The sequence below is a fragment of the Felis catus genome, chromosome A1 (assembly GCF_018350175.1).
Source record: "Felis catus isolate Fca126 chromosome A1, F.catus_Fca126_mat1.0, whole genome shotgun sequence".
Lineage (NCBI taxonomy): Eukaryota > Metazoa > Chordata > Mammalia > Carnivora > Felidae > Felis > Felis catus.
In genome coordinates this window covers 204865998-204891259 of record NC_058368.1, presented here as the reverse complement: position 1 = coordinate 204891259, position 25262 = coordinate 204865998, and the positions used below count along the sequence as shown (strand labels likewise).

The 25262-nt window shown below is 40.5% G+C and overlaps 1 protein-coding gene across 8 annotated transcripts in view; it reads left to right on the top strand.

Annotated features, from left to right (window-relative positions):
* The window catches only part of GHR (growth hormone receptor), a 272519-nt gene that overhangs the window by 108652 nt on the left and 138605 nt on the right, over positions 1–25262 (top strand). For all 8 annotated transcript variants that reach the window (XM_045037576.1, XM_023238718.2, XM_023238712.2 and 5 more), the window contains one exon: positions 19722–19802. In XM_045037576.1, coding sequence (XP_044893511.1) covers positions 19733–19802 — 70 coding nt within the window. In that variant the 5' untranslated portion in view covers positions 19722–19732. The remainder of the gene's footprint in view (positions 1–19721; positions 19803–25262) is intronic.

The following is a 25262-nucleotide window of genomic DNA, read 5'->3' as shown; positions in this document are numbered from 1 at the left end:
ATACTTCTGGTTGTAGCACACTAATAGGATTCATAACTCTTGTAAAAAAAATAAAGGACTCAAAAAAAAGCCCTGTCACATTATACATTCAGGTACATTTTCTTTCTTCAAAAAAGAAAAGAAAAGAAAGAAAAAAAAATAGGTATTAAGGATAAAATTTCAGCCTGTGTTTTTGTGCAAGTCCTGTGTAATTACTCTTTCCAACTACCCTTACAGTTGAGCCTAAAAAATTAGGTGAAAATGACCTTCTTCTTTCAAGGATAAGCTAGAAAGATCTATGCTGGCTGGTCAAAAAACCATTGGCCCCTCGGTCCTTTGCCGGTGTTCAAACCCACATTTTCTGTGATTCTTCTGCAGAGTGACTTCCAGAAGTGTTCCCCAGATCTAGGTAGCTCTTATCCATGTGTTTGGTGACCAAGCACATCAACATCCAAGCCAACGGGAGTGGAGAAGGGAAAGTAGAGGAGATGTGCATTTCCCTGAAAGATGCACTTGCCACTTCTGCTCACATCCTCCTACCCAGTACTGAGTCACGTGACACAGTTTGCTGCAAGGTTGGCTGGGAAATGTCTTCTTGCACTGGATTCCATTACTAGTTGAAAGTAGAGTGAGTGAATATTAAGCACAACTGGTAAATATGAGACCACCTTAATGGATTGTGGTATGAGTACTGTGGAGAAGGAAAGTCATTTGAATGTCTTATTCAGAAGGGTGTCATAATCACAATTGTGTTTCAACACATAATTTTTGTGTAAAAAATGGATTGGAGGGAGTCTTATTGGATGTTAAGAGGGCATTCCTGAAGTCCAAGTGAGACAGAGTGGCTGGGACTTGGTGATAGCAATACAGAAGATAAGGGCATGAAACGAATTCAAGATGCTCAAGAGGTGATATTGACAGAGGAAATGGGGACAGAGGAGGTAGAGAAGATGGCCGGGTAACTCCTCTGTTTCTGGCTTGTGCTACAAATACTGCAGGAACACCAAGTGGAGGGAGGAAGTGTTTCTGGACCCCTGAATTCAACTTCAGAAATGTGCTTTAGAGACCTCCGTCAGGAAGGCTGCCTCTACACATCCAAAATATGAGTTCATAATAAATTAACCTCCAATTCACAATTAATGAGACTCCTATCTAGTCATTGTTAATTAACCTAGTCAAGTGAATGTTCCCCTGTGAGGTTTTCTTATATTATAGGACTTTGTGTGGATGATGTCATAGAATGGTTTCTTGCATACAAACTTAGGAAAGCCAAGTAGGCAGAAAGGAGTTTTCACCACCAACAGGCCTTGCTAATTCCGGCTGTGGTCACAAATCATGAGCAGTCTTCTCGTACTAATAGTATGGACGGGAGTGTTGATCATACACAGGAATATTAGTAACATAGCCTTGCATTTATAACAACTCAGCCCGCACTCGGTGATGGAAATCATCATGATGTTCCAACCATGTGAGGAACAACAAGAAAGATGGTGAAACTCCAGAGCTAGAAAGCAGTTATTTTGTCTCTTGTGCTGCTTGTGGACCTAATTCACTAAATGTTGAGTGTGTAGCACCTTTTGCTGACTTGTGATTTTTTTCGTAGAGAGACCTACTTCTCTTTATTACAAGTTAATTCAAAAGAGAAACCCGCATAATCTCAGTACTATGTCCTCCTGCCAGTCAACCCAAATATCCTATTAGTGGGATAAATATCCAGTTAATATGTAGGTAGTACTAATAATTTTCTAGTCCACTACTTTGCATCGTTGATACTATGGTTAAACATTTAACAGTTAAGTGTGTTAAGATTTCCAATGGGCACTAATGCTTTGGAAGTCATTCATTTATCCTTCATTTAACAAGTATTCAAAGTGTTACACTCTGGGCACTTGGTATACATCAGTGAAACACCAGTGAATATAGCAGATGGACACCTCTGCCCTCTGAGAGCTTTCATTTTTGCGCTCCTTAGACCACGGGATTAGAGTTAGTTACGCCTATCACTGTCGTCAGCCTGTCCAGCTCATACTCTTTGTTGAATTTTAACACCTGGCTGCCTTCTCCTCTGGCCTGGCTGGCTCTACTGTGATGTTGTGATGGGTCTCACGAGGCTCCAGCCCAGGCCTGGCCTTCACTTCAGTTGGCAGAACCCAAAGACGTTCTGGGCAAAGGTCGGGGGGTGGGGGGAGGTTGTTATATGAGGCAATGGTCGTGTGCTTTCATCTACTCTTCTGGTACCAGAGGCGTGTGTGTGTGTGTGTGTGTGTGTGTGTGTGTGTGTGTGTGTGTGCGCGCGCGCGCGCGCACGTGCGCGCATGTGAGGGGGGCGGGGCTCACGAGAGGGAATATAATTGATTGGGGAGGATTTTGCTGCCGTATATAAGTGAAAGCAGCAAGTCCGAGAAACTAGTGATTAAGACATGCCAAGCAGTGACCAAGAAATTCACCATATTCCACCTTCATGCCTCCTCTTTCTGACAGATTTTAACCAAGTTTGTATAATATGGTCTGCTTGCACACATGACTAAATGAAAAAGGGCATCTAAAAACCTCTCGCGGTAAAGCCCAGAGGAAACCCTATGAAAATCCAGCTTCTACTTCAGGAATGTCTGCCGGACCATTTGTTAGCATGCCGTTCTTTTTAACTTTAAGAGGCTGAGAGTCAGGTCTCTCTTTTTTTTTTTTTTTTTTAATGTAAATCTCTGATAACAGCCAGTTGCTTTCTTTCTTCTCCCACCTCACTCTTTCCCCTAACTGCCCTAATTTCCCTTGCTCCCTCTTTCCTCTACTTCTTCATCCTTCTCCTTTCTACTCTAAACAAAACCCCTTTCCTTGTGCTGGAGTTCATAAAATATTATCAGAAAAAACAGATTTTTTTGCGTATCAGAAATGCATGTTTATTTTTTATCTGAAAATGACTTAAATTTTGAGAGAAATGATTTTATTATGTAAATTGGATTTTGTTTTTACACAGAATATAAAGATTGAAACCCATGGTGTAGTGCTTCTACACATAAATTAGGTCAAGTGACTTCACATATTAAAAAGAGGTAAGAGAAATATTCTGGTTAATCAGATTCAAGAAGCAAACAGGACACAAAAACTGTGCAGATAAGATCCGGTCAGTAACTTTAGTTAGGACACTGCAGATTATACTGGAGTAACACGTTTGTGGGGCTATAGCATGAACCACATTAAAACGGCAAGGAAAAGCTAGAAAGGCTTGACTGAGGGATTTTCCTTAAGCAAATTAACTTCTTGTCAACTGCCAAAACAAAAAAAAAAAAAAAAACAAAACTGAACATATGAATGTTAGTGTACTGAAGGCATACTCCTTAGCTGAACATGTGAGATATAATTTGGGTTTCCAAACTTTGTTCTTTGAATGAAAGGCTAGTTTTCTGATTATTTAAGGGGCTCATACATTTTGAGAATGTCAATGGAGATTATAATTTGCGTTCAAGAAACACTTCATAGTTTTGATTCTCGTCCATGTGTGCTTTTCACTTTCTTCTAGGTTTTCTGAAGTCTTAGAAAAGGTCAACACTTTTTTGTGTATATGTTTATATTTATATGATTAGCATACAGTGTTATATTAGTGTCATGTGTACAATATAATGATTGAACATTTCTATACATTATTCAGTGCTCATTATGATAAGTGTACTCTTAATCTCTTTATTTTACCTATCCACCCCACGTCCTTTCTGGTAACTACCAGTTTGTTCTCTGTATTTAAGAGTATGAATTTTTGTGTCTTTTTTTTCTTTGTTATGTTTCTTAAATTCTACATATGATATTTATCTCTCTGATTTATTTCACTTAATATAATACCTTATAGATCCATCCATGGTATACCATCCATGGTATGTGGTGTGTGTGTGTATATATATATATATATATATATATATATATATATATATATACCACATCTTCCTTATCCATTCATTTGTTGATGGACACTTGGGTTGCTTCCATATCTTGGCTCTTGTTTTTTGTTTTGTTTTGTTTTGTTTTGTTTTGGCTCTTGTTAATAACGCAATAAACCTAGGGGTGCATATATCTTTTTGAATTAGTTTTTTTTTTTTTTACTTTCCTTGGGTAAATACCCATTAGTAGAATTACTAGGATCATATGGTAATTGTAATTTTTTTTAATATTTTAAGTAACCTCCATACTGTTTTCTACAGTGGCTGCACCAATTTGCATTCCCACCAAAAGTGCATGAGGGTTCCTTTTTCCTCATATCTTTGCCAACACCTATTATTTCCTGTCTGTCTTATTCTAGCCATTCTGACAGGTGTAAGGAGAAAAGATACACTTTAAAGAAAAAGAAAACATTACTTTGTTTTTTTGTGCTTCTAGCCTAGCTATGCTTTGTGCTTTCTATGCTTTTGTGCTCTCTATGCTTTGGGTTCCTTACTGCATGCCTGAATCAAGCTATCCCACCATGCCTGATATGATTGAAATGCTACTTTATCTCATTAAAATGCACTCAGATGAACTTTCCACAGAAGGACATGCTCCCACCCCTTAAAATACCCATTTTTAAAACAGTGTCAGGTGTCTCTGTTCATTCCTTCAAAATTCATTTTAAACGGAGTGTGCTAGGCACGTGTGAAATAGCATCTCAGGAGAGAGATGGGAAAATCATGGCTATCTTACATTGCTCTGATAAGGGTTTGTCAAGGCTGTATGGAAGTAGAGAGGAGGGGCTCCTAATTTTATCTGGTAAGTGAAGAAATGCATCTAACTTGAAGTGACCTTGATCTGAGGGTTGGGGGGATGAGTAACAGAGATGGGTGAAGTCGGAAGAAGACAGGTGGCAGAGGGGCCAAAGAGGTGAAGAGTCTGGAAACTTCAGAGAAGTCCCCTCTCGTGGACAAAGGAAAGGGTCGGTTTGGGAAATTAGTGAAAGATAGGAATGGAAGGGTAGAGAGAGGCCAGGTCAGGGGTGCTGGATGACCCAGTCAGTTAAGCGTCCAACTTCAGCTCAGGTCAGGCTCTTGCGGTTTGTGGGTTCAAGCCCCACGTTGGGCTCTGTGCTGACAGCTCAGAGCCTGGAGCCTGCTTCTGATTCTGCCCCTCCCTGCCCCTCCGTGCCCCTCCCCTGCTCATGCTCTGTCTCTTAAAAATACATAAACATTAGGGGCGCCTGGGTGGCGCAGTCGGTTGAGCGTCCGACTTCAGCCAGGTCACGATCTCGCGGTCCGTGAGTTCGAGCCCCGCGTCAGGCTCTGGGCTGATGGCTCAGAGCCTGGAGCCTGTTTCCGATTCTGTGTCTCCCTCTCTCTCTGCCCCTCCCCCGTTCATGCTCTGTCTCTCTCTGTCCCAAAAATAAATAAACGTTGAAAAAAAAATACATAAACATTAAAAAAAAAAAAAAAAGAGGCCAGGTCAGACTACCCAGGGCTGGATGTACCTTTCTAGGAGTTTATCATTTGATAATGAGGAGTCTGAATCAGAGGCTGTTGATCAGCAATTTAGGAAAATCACTGTGGCATCCGTGTAGAGGATAGATTTTTGCAAGGTTCTATCCGGGATTATTTTCAGAAATTTCAGTTCAGTTTGGTCCAGACTCTAGGGCTGGTTATGAGTAAACTCCTTTTCTCAGTGACTCAAAGCCTCTTTTCCTACCCTAAAGAAGCTGGCAGGGGGCACTCAGCTCCTGTTGAGGGTGGGTAGTGGCCAGCCCTCTGTGGCTGCCAGAAGAACTGGGTGGCTGTATGCCCATACGTGTTATGATTTGCTTGTCCTGAATGTCTAATGATAAATGATATTGCGTATGACAGCACATGTGAGCTGAGGGTAAGTGTGGCTTTTTGCTTCTTGAAATCACAGCAACAGGTGATTGCTCCACAACAATGTGGAGTTGTAAAAAAGGAAAAAAAAAACACCACTGGAGGAGGGGCAGGAGACCTCGGTGCTGCTCCCAGCTCGGCTGTAACCAGCAGTGGTGTCTCACTGCACTTCGCTTACCTCGGCTGTGAAGTGAAACGTTTAGACCAACATGGTCCTTAGAGCTCCCTCCAACTCTCGGATTCTCACTGGGCTTCTGGCTTCCACATTGGCTCTCCTTCCCTCCATCAGCACTAACCTCAGACTTCCAGACATTCTGATTAAGACAAAAACTAGCAAAACCACTTATGTTTAAACCAGTTGTAGTTTAAAGAACGTAACCTGGTGATCATGGCAAATAACTTGCAGGAAAATAATTACACTGCATGCTCTGTGCTGTGCTGATGATAAAAGGAAAGCAGAAAGCCACCTGGATACATCTTCTTTTTTCTCTTGACTTTTCCTGTTTGCCACTCCTGCAAAGGTAGAGAGGAAATTGAATGGGGAATCTGAAGGGACTGAGGGTGAGGTTACTCATGGGGAGGCTGACCTGTGGAAGCTGAGTTCTGCCATATTCCAAACAAGTGCAGCCTTTAGTCAGCATTCGCAGCCATTCAGGTGGGTCCTAGGCAGAATTTTGACCTGTGACCCTCTGTCCCTTTGTGAAATTCTCTCATGCCTATACCTGGCACCCTCAGACTATATTCTGGCTGCCCAAAGTTCAGTCCTGGGCCCATCTTCTAACCCCAAAATTGCGCTGTGCTCTCTTTTACCCAAACTAACTTCACAAGATCCAGAAACTGGGGCGCCTGGGTGGCGCAGTTGGTTAAGCGTCCGACTTCAGCCAGGTCACGATCTCGCGGTCTGTGAGTTCGAGCCCCGCGTCGGGCTCTGTGCTGACAGCTCAGAGCCTGGAGCCTGTTTCTGATTCTGTGTCTCCCTCTCTCTCTGCCCCTCCCCCGTTCATGCTCTGTCTCTCTCTGTCCCAAAATAAATAAACATTGAAAAAAAAAATAAAATAAAGATCCAGAAACTATAGGTAGATGATACTGTGGATATTCTTGGGTGGAGGGGAGAACTTCTAGTGCTTCTGGCCCACCTTATATCCAGCAATACTCGCCAGCAAAACCAACCCACATATCTGTGCACTCATCAAATCCTGCAAAGTGCTTTGGTGGTGGGGTAGAGTAATGAATGGCGAAAGTGGGACTTTTTCTGCCCTGCAGAGCGTTAGATAGTAACACAGGCACTGAGAACTCATTTATTCCACAAATGGGTTCATCATCTTCTGACTGTGGCATTGTGTATAGCAGAGGTTAAAAAAAGTCTGTGTGGAGGCACAGAAGAGTTAACACTTAGGTTTCTCGGGGAGTGTAGAAGGCTTCATGGAAGCATAAATAGGTTTGTGATTTGTCTGGCAGCAGCCTTAAAAGTAAAGGAAGACAGACCACAAGGAAGGCTGCATCAAGTGTAAAAAAGGCAGGAAAGAGGCAGTGGGGCTAGGATTGGGAGAGGAGGAGTTACATTTCCTAGAGAATTCTGAGGTAGAATCACTCTCTTATAGCATCAAGTTACCTGTGAAAAGGGATGGGGTAACCAAGGTATCTAGTTCAGGTAGCTGCAGAACCCTAATCTCATCAATCAAGACAGGGAATATGAGGAATGAGATTGGGGACAGGTAGGAGGTGCTGAGTTCAATTTGGGCAGGAGTTATTTCAGATGCTTATGGGTATTAGTCCCTATGTCTGGGGAACCTGCTCTCTAGTTCTGCAGTATTTACATGAGGCTTTATATAAACTGCCACCCTGGGGATTCCCTGTAGCTTTTCTTCCTCATTTGGAAGTAAAGTTTTAGTTGGTAACATGAGCACAAGAGGTTGGGTATAAAAAAAATTCATTTGAATCAGTTTTCAGGTTAGAAGATAAATGTTGTATTACTGTTCTACAAGATATGAAACTGAAATCACCCAAAGAGATTACAGTGGAAAAGCACTGAAGTGTTTATTTCTTTGACTTCTTGGTAGGTGGACAGTCTCTGTGATTCATTTGTGAGTGGGTCAGGGTTTGGCTCAGCTTGCTTGTTCCAGTCATCATCCACCAGCCAACTGATTTAGGAGAAACATGGCCAGCTCATTGAATTTCCATTTCCTGAGTTACTTTGTGGTCTCATGGGGTGGTAAACACAAGGCTCCTGGGAATTAAATGTTTAATGCAAAGGACTAAAAACAGGCTCTCCTGAGCCAAGATGTTAAATTTACAAGGACGTGTTGCAAAGATAGCCTGTACTTCCCCCTTCCAAACCACCTTTTCCATAAAATAAATGCTGCTTATCCTTATCTTCCCCCTACCCTGTTCTGTCACAGACCTTGACCTTTGTTTTGATTTACCTTCCCATTGACACATCATCTGTTTTTTAATTCCCTGGCTAGACCTGGGGTTAAGATGAGAAGCAAGGCCAACAAACTAATTCAGACAAGTGCTCGCAGTGTTTCTCACTTTCCCTGGGATCATCTCATGTCCAGATCTATGTGTTCAAAAAATAAATTCCATCAAATGACCCAGAGGTGATTAGACTCTAGGAATTCAATTTCTACTAGCCAAGCTCAAGAGATGGACCAGTATACCAGAATGCCAGTTCATTCATTTATGCTCCATTTCATCTGTCAAGCAATTTCATTTCAGCTAGTTATTGTGTTAGTTTTCCAGAAAGAGAAGAAACCCAGAAAGTAAGATAAGAATCAGAAGTTCATTTGGCAATCATAGAGTTGGAATAGAGGGAACTGAATGACTTCAGGTGAGAGCATCACCTAGCTCTGAGAGATTATTGTACCTGTTTCCATATTGGCACATTCTTGTTGGCTGATTAAAGTGCTCTTGGCCAAGGATAGTTGGAGGAGACAAAGCCACAGATTATTTGGTATCTAAGTTTTTTTTTTTAGCATTCCTTATCCATCATTAATTGATTGAACTAGATTGCCTCTCAAGTCACAAGTTTCTGTGCTCTGGAAAAAGGCCCTTATTCACTTGGACATGTTTCAAAGGTGACTGGATAATTATCTTCCTGATTGATGTTTAGGAAATCAACCTAGGACTCTCTAATGGACTTTTAGAGACTGTGTTAGTTTCTATTGCTTCCATAAGCAATCATCATAAATGTATTGGTTTATAACAATACCCATTTAATACTTCACAATTCTGTAGGTCAGAAGTCTGGACACAGCATGGCTCAACTGAATTCTCTGCTTAAAGAATGCTGAAATTAAAAAAAAGAAACTTTTTAGGGCTCTGTTACCTTCTGGAGGCTCTGGGGATGAATTTGCTTCCACACTCCTTAAGATTGCTAACCCAATTTAATTCCTTGTCATTGTAGGACTGTCTTCTCTGCTCCCTTGATGGCTGTCAGCTAGGTGCCAGTTTTCGCTCCTGTTTTCGTCTGCCTGCATTGCATCTCATGTTTTCTATGCCGTCCCCTCCAGCAACAGCACATCAAATCCCTCTCACATTTCTCACCTCTCAGGCTTCCTCTCCCGCCACATCTCATTGATTACTTCTGTTTTATAGGATAATTACATGGACTCACCTCAGTGATCTAAGATAATCTCCCTATTTTAAAATCAGTTGATTAGTAACCTTAATTACATCTGTAGAATTCCCTCAGGGAAGTACCTAAATTAGCGTTTGATTGAAAACCCAGAGATGGTCATCTTGAGGGGACCTCATCAGCAACACTTTGAAATAATGTTTCATCATTCCTTGAGTGATCTTATCTGTGAATGATTTCATCCATTGCATGTATTCTTTTTATCTTGCCATTTCATGGGATAATATTTTCTTTTCCTACCTTTATATTTAGTATTTCAACCCCCGTTGGCATAGAAGGCTTTCTATTGCAAAAATTACATTTATTGGTTGACTGGATGGGAAAGATTGATGTTTTGTTTTGTTTTGTTTTGTTTTCTCTCCTTCCACTCAGCTGAGGAAGGCTCCCTGGGGCATATGAGCTCCATTTGCACAGACTGAAACATCATAGCACATTTGGTTTGGACTAAGTCAGTGATTCTTAACCCTAGCTGCACTTTAGAATCTCATAACAAATGTTAAAGTGTTAATACTCAGGCCCCACCACAGAGATGCTGTTGTATATATGGTAAAGGCAGGGCATTTTTGTTTGTTTGTTTGTTTCCCACATGGTTCTAATTTGCAGTCAAGGCTGAGAACTATTGATATGCTCCAGACATTCTGTTTTGAAGATAAGGAAGCTGAGGCTGAGGGTGAGAAATGATTTGCTGAAAGTCCCATAACCAGTGACAGATCTGGTGCTCTGTGCCAGTTCTGTGCCACAAACAAAGGGTTTATGATTTAACTGTACGTAGATTTCAGTGCTCGGTAATTATATGTAAAATGGATGTTAGGAAGGACTGGAGCATCCTGCCTCTTGGTTTCGTAGCAAGACTTATTTCTTTCCAGGACTTTAAGAAACTATTACATCTTGAAAAATGACTGTTTCAAGGTCCCTTCTCAGCAGCTTATTCTGCTCATGAGCAGTAATGAGCGCAGATACATTCTGCGGTAGCCAGGGAGCTGGCCACATGGACACCCACAGTCTCTGTGTCCCTGAGCTGCACACTTTCACATGGTAGCCACTTAACCGCATGTGACTGTGGAACACTTGAAATCTGGCTTGTGCCACTTGTGATGGGCTGCGTGAAATACACACCAGATTCAAAGATTCCATATGAAAAATACCTCAATGCTTTTCATATTTACTATATGATGAAATAATATATTAGATATATTGGGGTAAATAAGATATCTTATGAAAATATTAAAAAATTAAAATTTTATGCATTTCTTTTTTAACGTGGTTACTCGGAAATTCGAAAGTACGTATGTGGCTGGCACTTGTGTCTCACATTATATTTCTGTGACCCAGCACTGTTCTAGGGGACATCTTCTATTAAAGCTATTAACAATGAGTGGTCCAAGTCCAAACTGTTACACGTCCTATGATCTCGAAGAGTGAAGTGGTATATTATAAACTTCCTGGAGCTGAGACTTGACATTGATCTGCCCCGTGTCTGCCATCTATCTGGCAGCCAGTCAGTCTGGCCAAGTAGACTCCTTTCTATTTATATATATAGGCTTAAAGGAGGTGGGGGGATGCCCCATGTCATGCAAAGCGCACACTTTATAGCTCTTAAGTAACGCACCCGCAAGTGGGCCAGGTGCTCTTGGAGGCTGTAAGGCCTAGAGATGAATATTATATCCCTTGAGCAATACTCCTAAAGAACCTACTGTGTCAGCATTTATGAATTATTACCGCCCTTGACAGGCCGGAGCACTGAAAATATTGTGGTCTGACCCTGTCCATAATTCGAGTCCAAACGTTTCCTCTTTCTTTTTTTCTTGCCCTCTGTAGCTTTCCTGCCTCACTGGTACTCTGCTCATGTGCTCGGTTGGCCTAGTTTCATGTTTACGGTGCAGCATGGGAAGGTGAAGACAGGCCTTGGAGACTCTGGGCATGGTTCTGTCGGGGGATTCATGGAACCTCTCAAAGTTCCTCTAAACTTTTGTATTCTCAACGTTAAAATGAGGCTGTCTTTCACAGAGTCTTTGTAAAAGTTGAATGAAATAATAAGGCAGTTTTTAGGGGAGGCATCTACTCTATGTCAGGCCCAAGGCTAGTTGTTGGGGACACAACGTGTACGTGAGGCAGACCTCCTGCCCCCAGTTACTCACAGCTAAAAGAAGAGAAGGACAAGGAGCCTGGCAGCGTCGGGACAAGCAGTCCTCAAAGAATGGCAGCTTTCATTACATTGCGCAGCCTGGGATTTGGCTTACCACAAAATCACGGATGGCATGCCGACGAGGGAACTGAGGCCCACAATGATTGAATGAGTGCCTGAGTTACCAGGTCAGGCAGTGTCGGGCTGGCACCAAGGCTTGGGATTGCTGACACCTTCTCTGGAAATGCTTTTTCCAGAAGATCATATTGCCTCACTCTTGGTTTCTCAACTTGTTTGCCTTAAAAGAACAAGTTCATTTTGGACTTGATGAAAGGAAAGAAGAGTTTCTCCCAGTGTTTGCTCTATATGTTATCTGGGTCTGTTAGTAAGTCCTTTTAGTGCACTGACTTACTTTACTAATCATTGTCAGATTATCATCTCATCAAGATAACGAATGTTTTTGCTTGAAGACTTCACTCACTGTGATCATGTCTTCAACAGCCTATCCATTTCCTATTAAATTAGGTAAAACAAAACCAATTTCCATCTGAGAGTTTGAAAGAAATTCCAACCTCTTCAACTTTGTTTAAAGTATATTCTCCGTGTTCTATATGATGTATCGCACTAAAAAAATAAATGGTTTAAAAAAAAAGCCACTTGTGAAAAGAGAGAGACACAGCAGAAATCCAGGAAGAGACTTGCTTTTTCAAATTCTGTTTTGGAAAAACAAAAATGACTCTGTAGGTGCAGTGGTATGAAGTATGATATAAAAAGGAACGCACTGTTCAAATACGTACCTATGCAATTGATTTTCTCTTTCATGTGAGAGACATACCCACATTGTGAATCAGTGGATGCACCAAGTGAGTCAAGCTGGGTGAGTTTGGCCACCATCCACAAGGGTAGTTGTTATGTCAAGGTACTGCAAAGTGCCACCGGGTCTTACTAATAAACTCAAACAGGTTGCCCCATGCACCAATAAAGGTCCACTCCTAGCAGAATGCCCATGCAGACCAAGATAGGGGCAGCACTAAGTATTTAGTTCTGAAAAGGCCTGTATTTTTTCACTTCTCCAGAAAGGAAGAGTTTAATACCAAATTTCCTATAACCCAGCTGCCTCTTGTATTCTCACAGGGAAAGTCCTAGCTTCAAGTCAAGCCTCTTATCATTGGAATTTATCTACCCAGTTCTCATCTCTAGAAATGCATGATTCACAAGACAAATGACCTGGACCCAGTTAACAACAGCATAGACTTTCTTTCTTTTTTTTTTTTTTTTTTACAACAGCTGAGATAGTAATTACGGGTGAAATCAGCCTCTAGATTTTTTCCCACAACTGGGCATCCATGTCAAAGGTGTACAATTGCCTATACACCCAAGCAAAAATGAGCAGCATTCCTGCTTTATCCTAGAAGATGCACACATTACATTATGATGACTCTTCATTTTCCTCGGACCCTTATGTGATGTAAGTGCATGATTGAAGAAGGGAGTCGTACATGTTGTGGCTACCCGAGAACATATTTACTGACTGCTTTACCACCTCCCTAGGCTTCTATTTCATGATATATAGATGAGGGCCCCAACCCCGATCCAGCCAATGGAAGCATTACAAAACATAATCTATTTATTACTAGTATCAGAAAGAGTCTAATAAAGAACTTATTTATTGGATACATGTAAAATGCTTTGAATAGAACATCTCATTTAATCTCCTCCTGATTTTCCTATGAAAAAGGTAATAAGATTATCATCCTTATATTAGAGACTAGTAAACAGGTTTGGTAAAGCTAGGATTTGAACCTAGCTCTCTCTGACTCCAGAACACATGCACTTAGCCCCAAGCTCACCCTCTCTGTAAATGATGATCAAAGATGGCATTTATGGTAGAGGCTGATGCTAATTTCTAAAGAGTTGGGAAAATATCTGTCAATGATTATTAACTAAATATGCTCAGCAAACAGTAAAACAGATGGCATCAAATGAAATTGTGTCCAGGGTCCACTCAGCAGTCCTGTCTCTTACATCTTCTATCAATGTCAGCAGATTAATCTTTGTACCTGTCACCTGCATGGAGCCTAGATAACATCATTCATTTCCTGAGCTGATGGTGTGCTGGGTCCCGTTTGTACTGGCTTGTGGGTCCACGTTCAGTGACTTCAGGCAATCCAGGTTCAGTGACTTGATAACTTAAAATCAGCCGTGGTGAAGGTATTTACACCAAAGAAAGTGGTAAATGCTACCAGTCATGGTCTCTCTCTCTCTCTCTCTCTCTCTCTCTCTCTCTCTCTCTCCCTCTCTCTCTTTAAATTCCAGAGAGACAATTGTTACACATTTATCAGTGCACCACTGATAGAGAGATACAGTGTGAATTGTCACCCTTCTAAAGGTAAACTAAGGCATACTGAGTACCCTAAAAAAAAAAGCCTACAAAAATCATCATGCCTAATTCTTCAGTGAATCTTCAGTCCCCATCATTCTGCATTTGGGACGACCTCTTAAAATATAACCACAGGATTTGATACATCGTTAGAAATATAATTTTTTATTATTGTTTGTTACAAAAGCATATATGCCCACTGTAACAGTTTAATGTTTCTGAATGCAAGTACAAGCATACAAACCGTGATATGTATATGTTAGTGTTGTCAAAGAGAAATATAAAATATAATGAAAGCCACTTATGTGATTTTAAATTTTCTACTGATCATATTTAAAAAATAAAAAGAAACAAGGAATATTAGTTTTCAATAATATATTTTATTTAACCCAGCAATCCAAAATATGGGTTTAACATATGGTAAGCATAGGCCTTGTCAAAATATTTTGCATCCCTTTTTTGTACCAAGCCTTTAAAATCCGTGTATATTTTACACTTATAGCACATCTTAATTTGAATGCTAACATTTCATCAGAAATACTGATCTGTATTTAGATTTCATAAAAATCTAGATTCACTAGATTCACGTCTCAACCTGTCCCAAATATACTTAATTAAATGCTTAGTTAAACTATCTAATTGAAATTTTGTAAAAATTTTGCATACTTATTTCCTCAGTTACATTAACCCTGTTTCCAATGCACCACGGACACTGAATTGGTAACTGAATTGGTTAATGCAGGTACATATGATCTATGCTTTAAATGTTTCATAAAAAAGGAGACTTAGTGTATACAATATTCCAAAAGGCCTTTTTCCCTCACACATTACACATTTAAAATAATTTCCTATCCTGTATTCCCCATTAGATTCTGAGAAGAGAGAAATCTCAGCAAAACTAGTGAGGTCAGTAATGTTTGTGAACTTTTTCTGTCTCACTAACAGGAAAGAAATAAAATGACCTTAGGCATTTTAGGTCTGAACAATTTTCAATTGACCACCACTATAAAAAGTGGGTAATGACACGAACAAATGTAAACTATTCAAATAAGTGCCCAGTACTAATTACAATGGGTTGTTACAAATACTCTTTTGGATTAGCCTCTTTTTCAGCATTGAGTTCTTAGCACAGCTTCACCAGGAAATCAACTTGATTCAGTTTTGCAATATTTCATTACTAATCAACACCTGCATCAGAAAGTACACATTTATTAGGTTATCTAACTAGAGTCTTGGTTTTGCAATATAAACACCTCTGCTTCTGTAGGGATTTTTTAATCAGCTCTTACTTTTTTGGTATCAGAATAGCTAGTTCAGTAAAATGAAAATTGGGGGATATATTATTTCTATCAATTCAGCTGCCACTCTGGTATTTTGCCTTAACAGGGCTACAAGTTCCTTAATCTTCCATACTATTCCTCCTATATATAAATATGCTAACATCATTCTTCTAGAGATGCTGTTGACCTCTTTCCTTTTAAATACTTGATACAAATTAGAGGGTGTAGGTAGCTGTGGGTGGTGGTTCATTTTGTCCCTGCCAAATTACAAACCAGATATGAACACATGTTCCCTATATGGCTTAACATGGTTTTTAAGATTACTTTTAATAAAGTTGATATGGGGGTTCTTCATGAAATAGTCTAGTCTTCACATTAAATTCATCTGGTACTCATCCTCTCTATGTAAATATCTCTAAAATCCAGTAATGACCTCATTCTCTCTCCCAGTCTTTGGTCTCCTGCCTTCATCTTCCTACCAGACATTTCTAACATTTCCACAAGTCTTTCAATCACTGTTAAATCAGTTTAATACCAAATATCCCAAGACAGTCATGTGATCTTACCCTTTCTAAACAGCTCCGATCCCAAAGTTCCGATTTCTATCAATAGCGCCATCTTTCCTCCACACATATATTCAGTCATTTGCAATAGACATGTTTTATCATCTTCTCTATCCAGTCATCACCATATCTTGTCAGTATTTCTCAGTGATACTTAATGAGGAAAGTATGAGGGGCAGATTTAGCCCAAGAATAATCCATTTTGCACATGCTTTGCCTATCCCAAAACTTCTAGTGACTTTCTGATTAATACGAGTTGAAATGCTCTTTCGGGCTAGTCCTCCTTTGCCAGTCCAATTTTATTCCCCTTTATTCATAGTTTCAAACCTGTTCTCTATCTCACCAGCTCGTTCCAACTACTGCCCTGAGCTAATCAGATCCAAAGCCATACCCAGGACATTTGTACCATCTGAGCTCTTACCCATAATGCATGTTCACATCCTACCCCCACTATTCCTTACCTAGCACAATCTTCTCTGTCATTCAGTCACTCGTTATTTCCCCACTCTGATCTTTCTTTCATTTTTAGGTGCACTTCCTCTTTTCATAATTTCACGTGCCTATCTTGCCTAATTCTTGGGGTAGAGAACCATGATTGTGATTGCTTTTGTGTTCTCCATTGTGCCCTGCACAATTCTAGAACTAAGAATTCAACAACTACTTGCTCATTTTAAGATTAAAAACAAAATGGAAGCGATTCCTTTCTTGGCCTGGAATTGGTTATAACATATTGGGAAAAAATATCATGTTTAATCTCCATCTCTTCTCGTGTGTTTGTGTACCGTTTTATAGCCGAGGAATAAAAGTCAGTATATCACAGGCCTAACTGTAATTTGGAAGTCTCCTCTGCTGGGCAGTTTATAGAATGAAAACTCACACCAGCTGGATTACACTGCTTTTCAGCTAGCTCTCCCTTGTGGAAGTGGGGGTTGGGGGCATGGGCAGGCAAAATGCCTCAGGCTTTGAAAGTGGAAATGGTGTGAGTTCCATTATGCAAGAATAGAAACTTGTCTCCCCCACCCAACCACCGCCCCACCCCAAATGAAAATCTTGCTGTGAGGCTATAGCCAAAGAATGCATAAATATCAGTAGAAATTTACAGAGGTATTTTTCCTAGAAAAATATTACAAACTTACATTGCAAAATAAGAACCCAGTAGGCTAAGGTACAATTTGGTAGATTCCTCTGGAGTACCTGCCTCTACATAGAGACTTATGGTGGGCAAGGGGAATAATGGTACTTTTCCTTCTCACATGGGCACATCACTGATGAACTACATTAAAGTTTCAGACTTTGTGTGTTGACACTTTGTCCTCTCCTAGGGACATTTTTCTCTCAGCTTAAACCTAATAAAGAAGGCTCCTCTCACCTAGAAGCTGCCACATGGAGTTCTGCAAAACTGAAGGGAGCAGCCTCTAGTCAAATCGAACAGAATGTCCATGAGCCCAGCCACATGCTGGCTCTGGGGACCGCTCAGTAAGGAACTACTTTCAGAGTCAGCCCCACTGAGCCAGCAACAGTGGAAGGAGAGTTTTAGTCTTTGGATGAAGCAGTTAGCTCTTCCTGAATCCAGCCACACTTCTCCATCCTCTTCTCTGCTCCCTAGTTGGAGCGAGACTTGGGGCCCTTTGCAATGCTCTCAGTGCAGTGACCTGTTCTTATCTCCTAGGGGTAAAATAGCAGTTTTAAATACCTCCTTTTCTGTAGGGCTGTGCAAACAGATGTATGGCTAATTTTGCTCTAAGGACTCTGATTTGTTTGTTTCTTTATGAGATAGAATGCGTTCTATGGAGATATGTTGTGAAAATTTGGAAGAGGTGAAGTTCATTTGCAGGCAGCAGCTTTCAAAAGTTTGGGGACGAGAGGGAGTCAACTACAATTCATCTGAAGCAAAACTCGCTTGTTTCTGGCATCTGCCAAGTGTCTTTGAAATATTTGAAGATGTGACTTCCAAACCAGAGAAAGCAGCCTTCTGAGAAAGGCAGACCTATTCATATCTTGATTCAGTTGGGAAGCAAAAAACCCTGCCTAGAACTGGAACTCCCTGTTACAACCTGATATCGAGAGAGCGGGTGTCTCTACCTGACACTAAGTGCATTGGGGGATTGCTAGGAAAACTAACACTGTTCAGAGCCCAGTTCCTGGATGCTTTTCCTCCTTACACACACACACACAAAACAAAACAAAACAAAACAACCTTAAAAATAAATTTTAAAAGGAAATATCCAGTTAACAAAAGGATGGCATTTTCAGCCTTTCACATATTTATTTTTGCCCTTTTTACACATTTCTGCTGGCGGCTTCCAGCTAGGATCACATAGCCTATTCACCTAGCAGTAAAGAGAGCCGCTCAGTGATTCACATTTGCAAAGCAGATGAGGACGATGCAAAGGCCGTTAGCCCAGAGCCTTCCAGGTGAGGAACCTAAAACATGGATGCTACAATAACTGCAACTCACATTTGTGTGCAATCCTGTAATTGGCAGTGTGTGCACATGCAGTGTCACTCAGTTCTGTCAGTGACTCCGCGAGGCAATGTTTGAGGGCATTCTTTATACAATAGGCATATACATGGGTACTCAGACCCAGGAAGATATTCAGTTTATGTAGAGATGTGTTTTCTTAGAACTTCTTAAGAATGTGAAATCATATGGAACAACAACAAAAAAATGATGGGCCATCCACTATCTAGAAATGAAAGTTTGAAATATCACACTTTATACCTATTCAGAATTACACAGCCATTACTGGGAACCACACCATTCCATTACCCATGAGAACAAATGTTCTTGTTCATCATTTCAGCCTGATTAGGGGTAATGAGAAAGGCTATTTCATTATTGTCAAGAATGTACCATAGAGAAAATGAGGCCAATAGAGGCCCCGGTGGAGCTCCCAATGTGATGATCAGGTATGCCTGAGTGATGTCTAAGTAATGTAATTTTATGAAAATATTGCCGCTAAGCTTTAAAGTAGTTGGCATTAGTTGTCAGATGTAGCAACAGCTCTCCAAAGGACAGTGTGCTGAGTTCATTTTAAACCAGCCCAAACTTGTCTCTTCAGAGGTCCTAGAAGTGGACACCTGGCTTATTTATTCCAAAGAAGCTTATTTCCCCCAGGTAAAAGTGTGGGCTGGCTGAGGCATGATCTGCTCCCCTATTCATCAAACTGAAGGGATTAAGGCGTGGCCACACCCAGATAGCTAGCAAGGCCTCCAACTGACCTTTCTTTGAGTGGGGGGGGGGGGTGTTCACATTCCTGGGCCTTTCAGAGACCACATTCTTCCTAAAACAGAAAACAACCCACGACAGGCAGGGTATCCTAGGCAGGCCACCTAGGAAGCACAGGTGTTTTGTTTTCTTGTGCTTCTCACCGTCTCCTTTCTGCTCCCTTCTAGCTACACCTCCTCATGATGGCTCATCAGCATGGGTTTCTAAGTATTAGTTGAGCTCCTTTATTCAGTGAGAAACACTGGAGGAGTTTTACTATTACAAGTGGTTTGTTGTGTTTTTCCTTTTATGGCCTGTCCAGCTCAAGGCCCTATGCTTGGTGATACTGCTGACAAGTTTTTCTATTTCCAGATCAAATTAACGTGAAACCACACTGGCCCTATTATTGAAGCAGTGGGAGGGGGGGAGGGGAGGGGGAGGGGGTCCTTTGTTGTAAAGTGTTTCTAGGGCTGTTGGCCAAGATGGGAAACTCTCTAGTGTCCATGTTATTTCCTGAGGCAAGCACACATGGGAAATAGAATTTATTACAAACCTACTGTTTGCCCTTATGAAAAGTATAATAATATGAGACTCTGGGGCAATGAAAGATTTACTGGGATTCCTTCTGGAACTGACATGCAAGTCAGCTCATTCATGGTTTAGCCAGCTTATAAACAGTGTGTAATGATAATGGTCTGCTTTTATCTTACTGTTTTTTGTATGATTACTCCTTTTTGTATGATTGCAGGTCCTACAGGTATGGATCTCTGGCAGCTGCTGTTGACCTTGGCAGTGGCAGGATCAAGCAGTGCTTTCTCTGGGAGTGAAGGTGAGTTCTACTTTCCCATTCCCACCCCCAGTGTTTTGAAATAACACTGAACTTTACTTGTTAAATATAAGTTCTTTGGATGCTTTAATTAGAAGAGGTAAGTTTTAAGTAGCAGCAAATGGGAAACTGGTCTTAGCTTTAAAATCATAAACTGGGAGGACTTTTCTGTGGATGTTTTAGGAGGAATACAGTTTTGGCATCTGATCTTTTCACATCAAAAATAAATGCTGCAAATCATGCTGAGGACATTTATATTGAAAGCAAGCCAGGTCTCTTGGTCCTGGGAGAGATATTGAAATTGCACTGGAAGGTTGGTTATTAACCTACTGATCACTCTGTTCATCCGTGACTAAGGATATCATCGCCTATTTCCAGAGCTCAGAATTAAGGTCTCTGAATCATATTCTCTGAGAACGGAAATTGCAGGTTTCAAATAAATTTCACCTCTCACACTCTGGATGGTTACCATTTGGCAAAGTGTGAAGGAAGACACAAATGAAAAGAGTTGAATAATGTACTCAGAACTCATGATTTCCTTGGCCATCTCTATAAGTCTCCTTCCTTTTTTATACACTCTTCCTAGTGAAGTCCCAGTACATTCAAACGTATGTCTCATAGCAGAAATAACTGGAGGGAGAATGAGTAATGAAAGGGAATGAGAAGAAGGATGTTTCTGTCCAGAAAGTAAACTCTGCTTATAAAGGGGTACGAGACTTTTTAACAGATTGTCTTGAGTGCGTGATTTTTTTTTTCCTTGCTTGAGTGTCCAACATAAGAAATAAAGTCTATTTCTCCTATGCTCTGACACTGCATTCAGTTGTTGCTTTAAGAGTAGCTGACTCCCCTACTCACTGGGCAACTCATGTTGGAAAACACAGTTTAACAACAGAGGTAGTGCCTTAAGATGTCCTCCCTGACCTTTGAGCCAAAAATAAATCTGTAGTAGTGAGCTGCTGAGGGCCACCAAAGTAAAAAAAAAACAAGACGGGTAAAATATGTTATTTTATCTTGTAAAGCAATTTTAAAATATTTATAGAAAAGAAGTCATAATTGTTTGAAATATTTTTGGGTCTCTCTGGTGTTATAATGTCAACATTATGCAAGTCAAACATGGAGAGAATTGCAGGCTCCATGTCAGCAGCTTTTCCCATGGCTGGTTTTAGACCCTGGTTCTGAGCCAAAGAATTACAGCTGAGAGCCTCTGCTGTTCCAAAGTCATGGTAGTTTAATCTCTACTTTCTTCATTAAGGTAGCTTTCACTCCACTGGGCAAGGCTTGAGGAATTTAAAAAAAAAAAAAAAAAAAACCTGTGAAATGAAAAGTATGGCAAAGGAAATCTTTAAAGAAAATTAAAAACGTAGCCCCAGCTGAAAGAGTAGAGCTCAAGTTACATTTTAGACCTAGAGGGGCTGCGAAGAGCATCTATTTCAGCTGCTTTGACATTTTAGCTTTGACATAAACCTTTAACTTCATAAGGAGAGTGGAGAAAACACCGCCATTAACTGGTTTTATGTTTGCTTTTTGATAGTTTTTTGTTTGCTCTGTTTGGGGGTAACAGAGATAAGAAAATGCATTGGCTTATTGTAAACAAATCATGTAGCCTACCAGTACTTACACATAATAAGTAATTTAGCAAAAGAAAAAAATTTCTTTTTTCTTCTGTTTTTTTTTTAATTTTTTAATTTAGTGGGCTAACCAAAATTCTTTTGAAATATGTGGCTACTCCAGGGTTCTACCTCAAAATGGCCTGGGGATTGTTATGGATGAGTATGATGTCTACATAAGAAGGTGTAGATGAACATGTTCGAACATGAGCGTGCACGCACATGAGTGTGTTTACCAGTTTTGGCCATCTATCTGATGAGTTCTGCCAGAGTGGTCACGTGACAACGTGGATTGAATCTCAGATGACATTCGGGGGCCATGTGGTCCTTCTTCTGCCAGGTCCAGATTGTAGCCAAATTGTTCTTATGTTGTCTCCCATTATATGAGGCAGACTAAACATACAGGTAAGAATTTAAAAAAAAAACAAAAACAAAAACCTGCTACCACTATAGTTTCACCGTGAAACCATTCATTTGAAATCAGTCTGGTCAGGGAAAGATGTGACACTGCTGAGGAAGGCATGTGGCAAGTGTTACTTGGAGAAAAGTTACCTAGGAGCTGGTAAAAGATGACACATCTCTATGCCTAGGGAAGGTTGGCACTTGAAGCCTGGAGCAGGGTTTTTCTTGCTTGGGCAGATGAGTGGTTAGAAATATACCGGCCCTGAGAGGATTTTGCATTATGTCTAATTGCCCTGTGAGAAATTTAATGAGAGCTAAACATGGAACAGTGCACCATTGTGTTAGCTCCGATGTTGTAATAGGTGCCCTCTCATTGTCTTTCATCCTTATATTAGTCTCTACATCTGCTTCTCATGACCAGTTACATAGTCTCCGGGACAATTTCTCACCCCAAAATCAGGAATGACCAGCAGTGCCTTATTTTCAAAGGGGCTTCACAGGTTAAACTGTCAACTGGCTGCATCAGAACTGATGCTCCTGGGATGATGATTTTTAATGAGAAATGTGTATAAAGATTTTGAAATATTCTTCGAAGGAGTGCCTGTTATAAATGAGATCACATCTCTGCTACTTCAGTCAGTCCACAACTGAGCATCCTCTTTGACCTCAGCAACCAAACATGGGAGCATATTAGCCCCTGCCCTGAAGAATTTCAGTCTAGTTGGGACATAAGGAACTTCTAGAAATTAATGAGAAACTGTATAGCTTTAAGGTCTAAATTGTGCAATGAATACATATGGTCAAGATGTTCTGAAAAAGAGTAAATGAAGATGGACTGGAATAGTTACTTCAAGTTTAATGTATAGATATTTTTTTAGAGCTTTCTTTTTTCAAAGATTCAACTTAGGGCTATGAGGAATATAGTGATTCTTCTCTCAAGGAAGTTACCATGAGTTAAGAGATCAGGAACCTGCACAAAGAATTGCCGTGTAAGACCATGTCTATTAACAATTGAAATAGTGGCCCCGAACTACACTCCTTAGGAGGAGTGAAGTGTGGAGGGGCACCTCCTGCTGTAGTGAATTAGAACTTCAAGAAGGAGGTCGGTGTTATTCAGCAGAACTACAATACTTGTTTCAGACTTTAAAAGGCTGAGAAGAGCAGGAGGAGACTCTCGGAATAGCCGATGTGATAGAGGAACAATATAAACGGAAGCTCACAAGTGTAGGTAGAAGGTGTACATGGAGAACAACTCATTCAGCTACTGAGTTTTTCCTATGTACAGACACTGTACCAGGCAATGAGTGGTTCTATTTTACACATTTAGTATTCAACAGCTATTTTTTGAGCACTTACTTTGCAGAAGGCATATGATTCATTTGTCCAGAATGTGCTATACATGAGCACTCCATTTGTAATTATTCGCTTGGGAAGTAAATTTAGGTCAATAGATTGGAGTTAAATTATAGAAGGCTTAGCAATAGCAAAAGCTTTGTGGAAAAGGCAGGTCTTGCTGGGTCTTGAGGAGTGAAGATGGTATTTGGAGAGAAAGAGAAGAGACAGAGTGTAAAGCATATCCTGCAAGTCATAGTTCTTCTCAAAGCTGTAGGCCATGCATAAGTCCTAATGATGGGACATTGTGTGTGTGTGTGTGTGTGTGTGTGTGTGTGTGTGTGTGTGTGTCTAATATGTGTAAATTGCATCTATAATATTTATGTATAGTGTACATTATATATATGTGTGTGGATGTGGCATGGATTGCAGGCAAAGCACATAATTAGTATTTTATCGGCAGATTAAAAGGTGCTACATCATTCTGTATCAGTCAAGGTAAGAAATGTGCACTAGGAGTGAGATGCTACATCCTAAAGGAATCAGGATCCTCAAAATATTTTCTGCATATATTTGAACATTTTTTATAAACTTACACAAACTGACACAGCACTTATGTAGGAAAAAAAAGACACCTCTCTTCTCATTGCTAACAAAAAGGAAATAATGACCCAGTGGAAGGAACATTGTATTTTTTTAGTAAGTCCTCCCCCCCACCCCGACAGTGAGGCCCCACAGGGCCCTGAGAAGTTGCCAAGACCTGTAGGATATATATCAAGCAAGGATTAGAGTCATGGTTATAGTTGGTAACCAGTAAATGGTATGCCTATCAAATGATTTCAAGAAGTTCTAGGCTTTCCATGCATACTGAAAGTGAAGATAACCTCCACAGAACTCTAGATTGCTGCTGTCTTCACTGTCACCAGGAGGCAAGAAGAAATCTTTCATTCTGCTGTCATGCCATAGCCTGCATCCATGTACATCAGCAACCCTGTGTCACCTGGTCCTCTTGATATCACAAACCGCTTCCACACTGGAGCTCAGCAGGACGTAGCAGACCAGGCTGAGGAGCTCCTGGCCTCAACAATTTAAAGGGTACCAGTGGAAGATGTGAGCACAGACCTCTGCAGATGATGACACAAAACAGTCTTTCATCAAGTTTTAATCAAGCACTTTTATGGATCCGAGGATGAATTTTTTAATGTTATTTTTTATTTTTTTAAATTTACATCCAAATTAGCATATAGTGAAACAATGATTTCAGGAGTAGATTCCTTAATGCCCCCTACCCATTTAGCCCCTCCCCCCTCCCACAAACCCTCCCGTAACCCTCAGTTTGTTCTCCATATTTATGAGTCTCTTGTGTTTTGTCCCCCTCCCTGTTTTTATATTATTTTTGTTTCCCTTCCCTTATGTTCATCTGTTTTGTCTCTTAAAGTCCTCATATGAGTGAAGTCATATGATTTTTGTCTTTCTCTGACTGACTAATTTCACTTAGCATAATACCCTCCAGTTCCATCCACGTAGTTGCAAATGGCAAGATTTCAGTCTTTCTGATTGCCAAGTAATCCTCCATTGTGTGTGTATGTATGTGTATGTATATATATATATATATCTCACATCTTCTTTATCCATTCATCCATCGATGGACATTTGGGCTCGTTCCATACTTTGGCTGTCATTGATAGTGCTGCTATAAACATGGGGGGTGCATGTGTCCATTCGAAACAGCACACCTGTACCCCTTGGATAAATACCTAGTAGTGCAATTGCTGGGTTGTATAGTAGTTCTATTTTTAGTTTTTTGAGGAAACTCCATACTGTTTTCCAGAGTGGCTGCACCAGCTTACATTGCCACCAACAATGCAAAAGAGCTCCTCTTTCTCCTCATCCTCACCAACATCTGTTGTTGCCCGAGTTGTTAATGTTAGCCATTCTGGCAGGTGTAAGGTGGTGTCTCATTGTGGTATTGATTTGTATTTCCCTGATGATGAGTGATGTTGAGCATTTGCCATGTGTCGGTTGGCCATCTGGATGTCTTCCTTGGAGAAGTGTCTATTCATGTCTTTAGCCCATTTCTTCACTGGATTAGTTGTTTTTTGGGTGTTGAGTTTGATAAGTT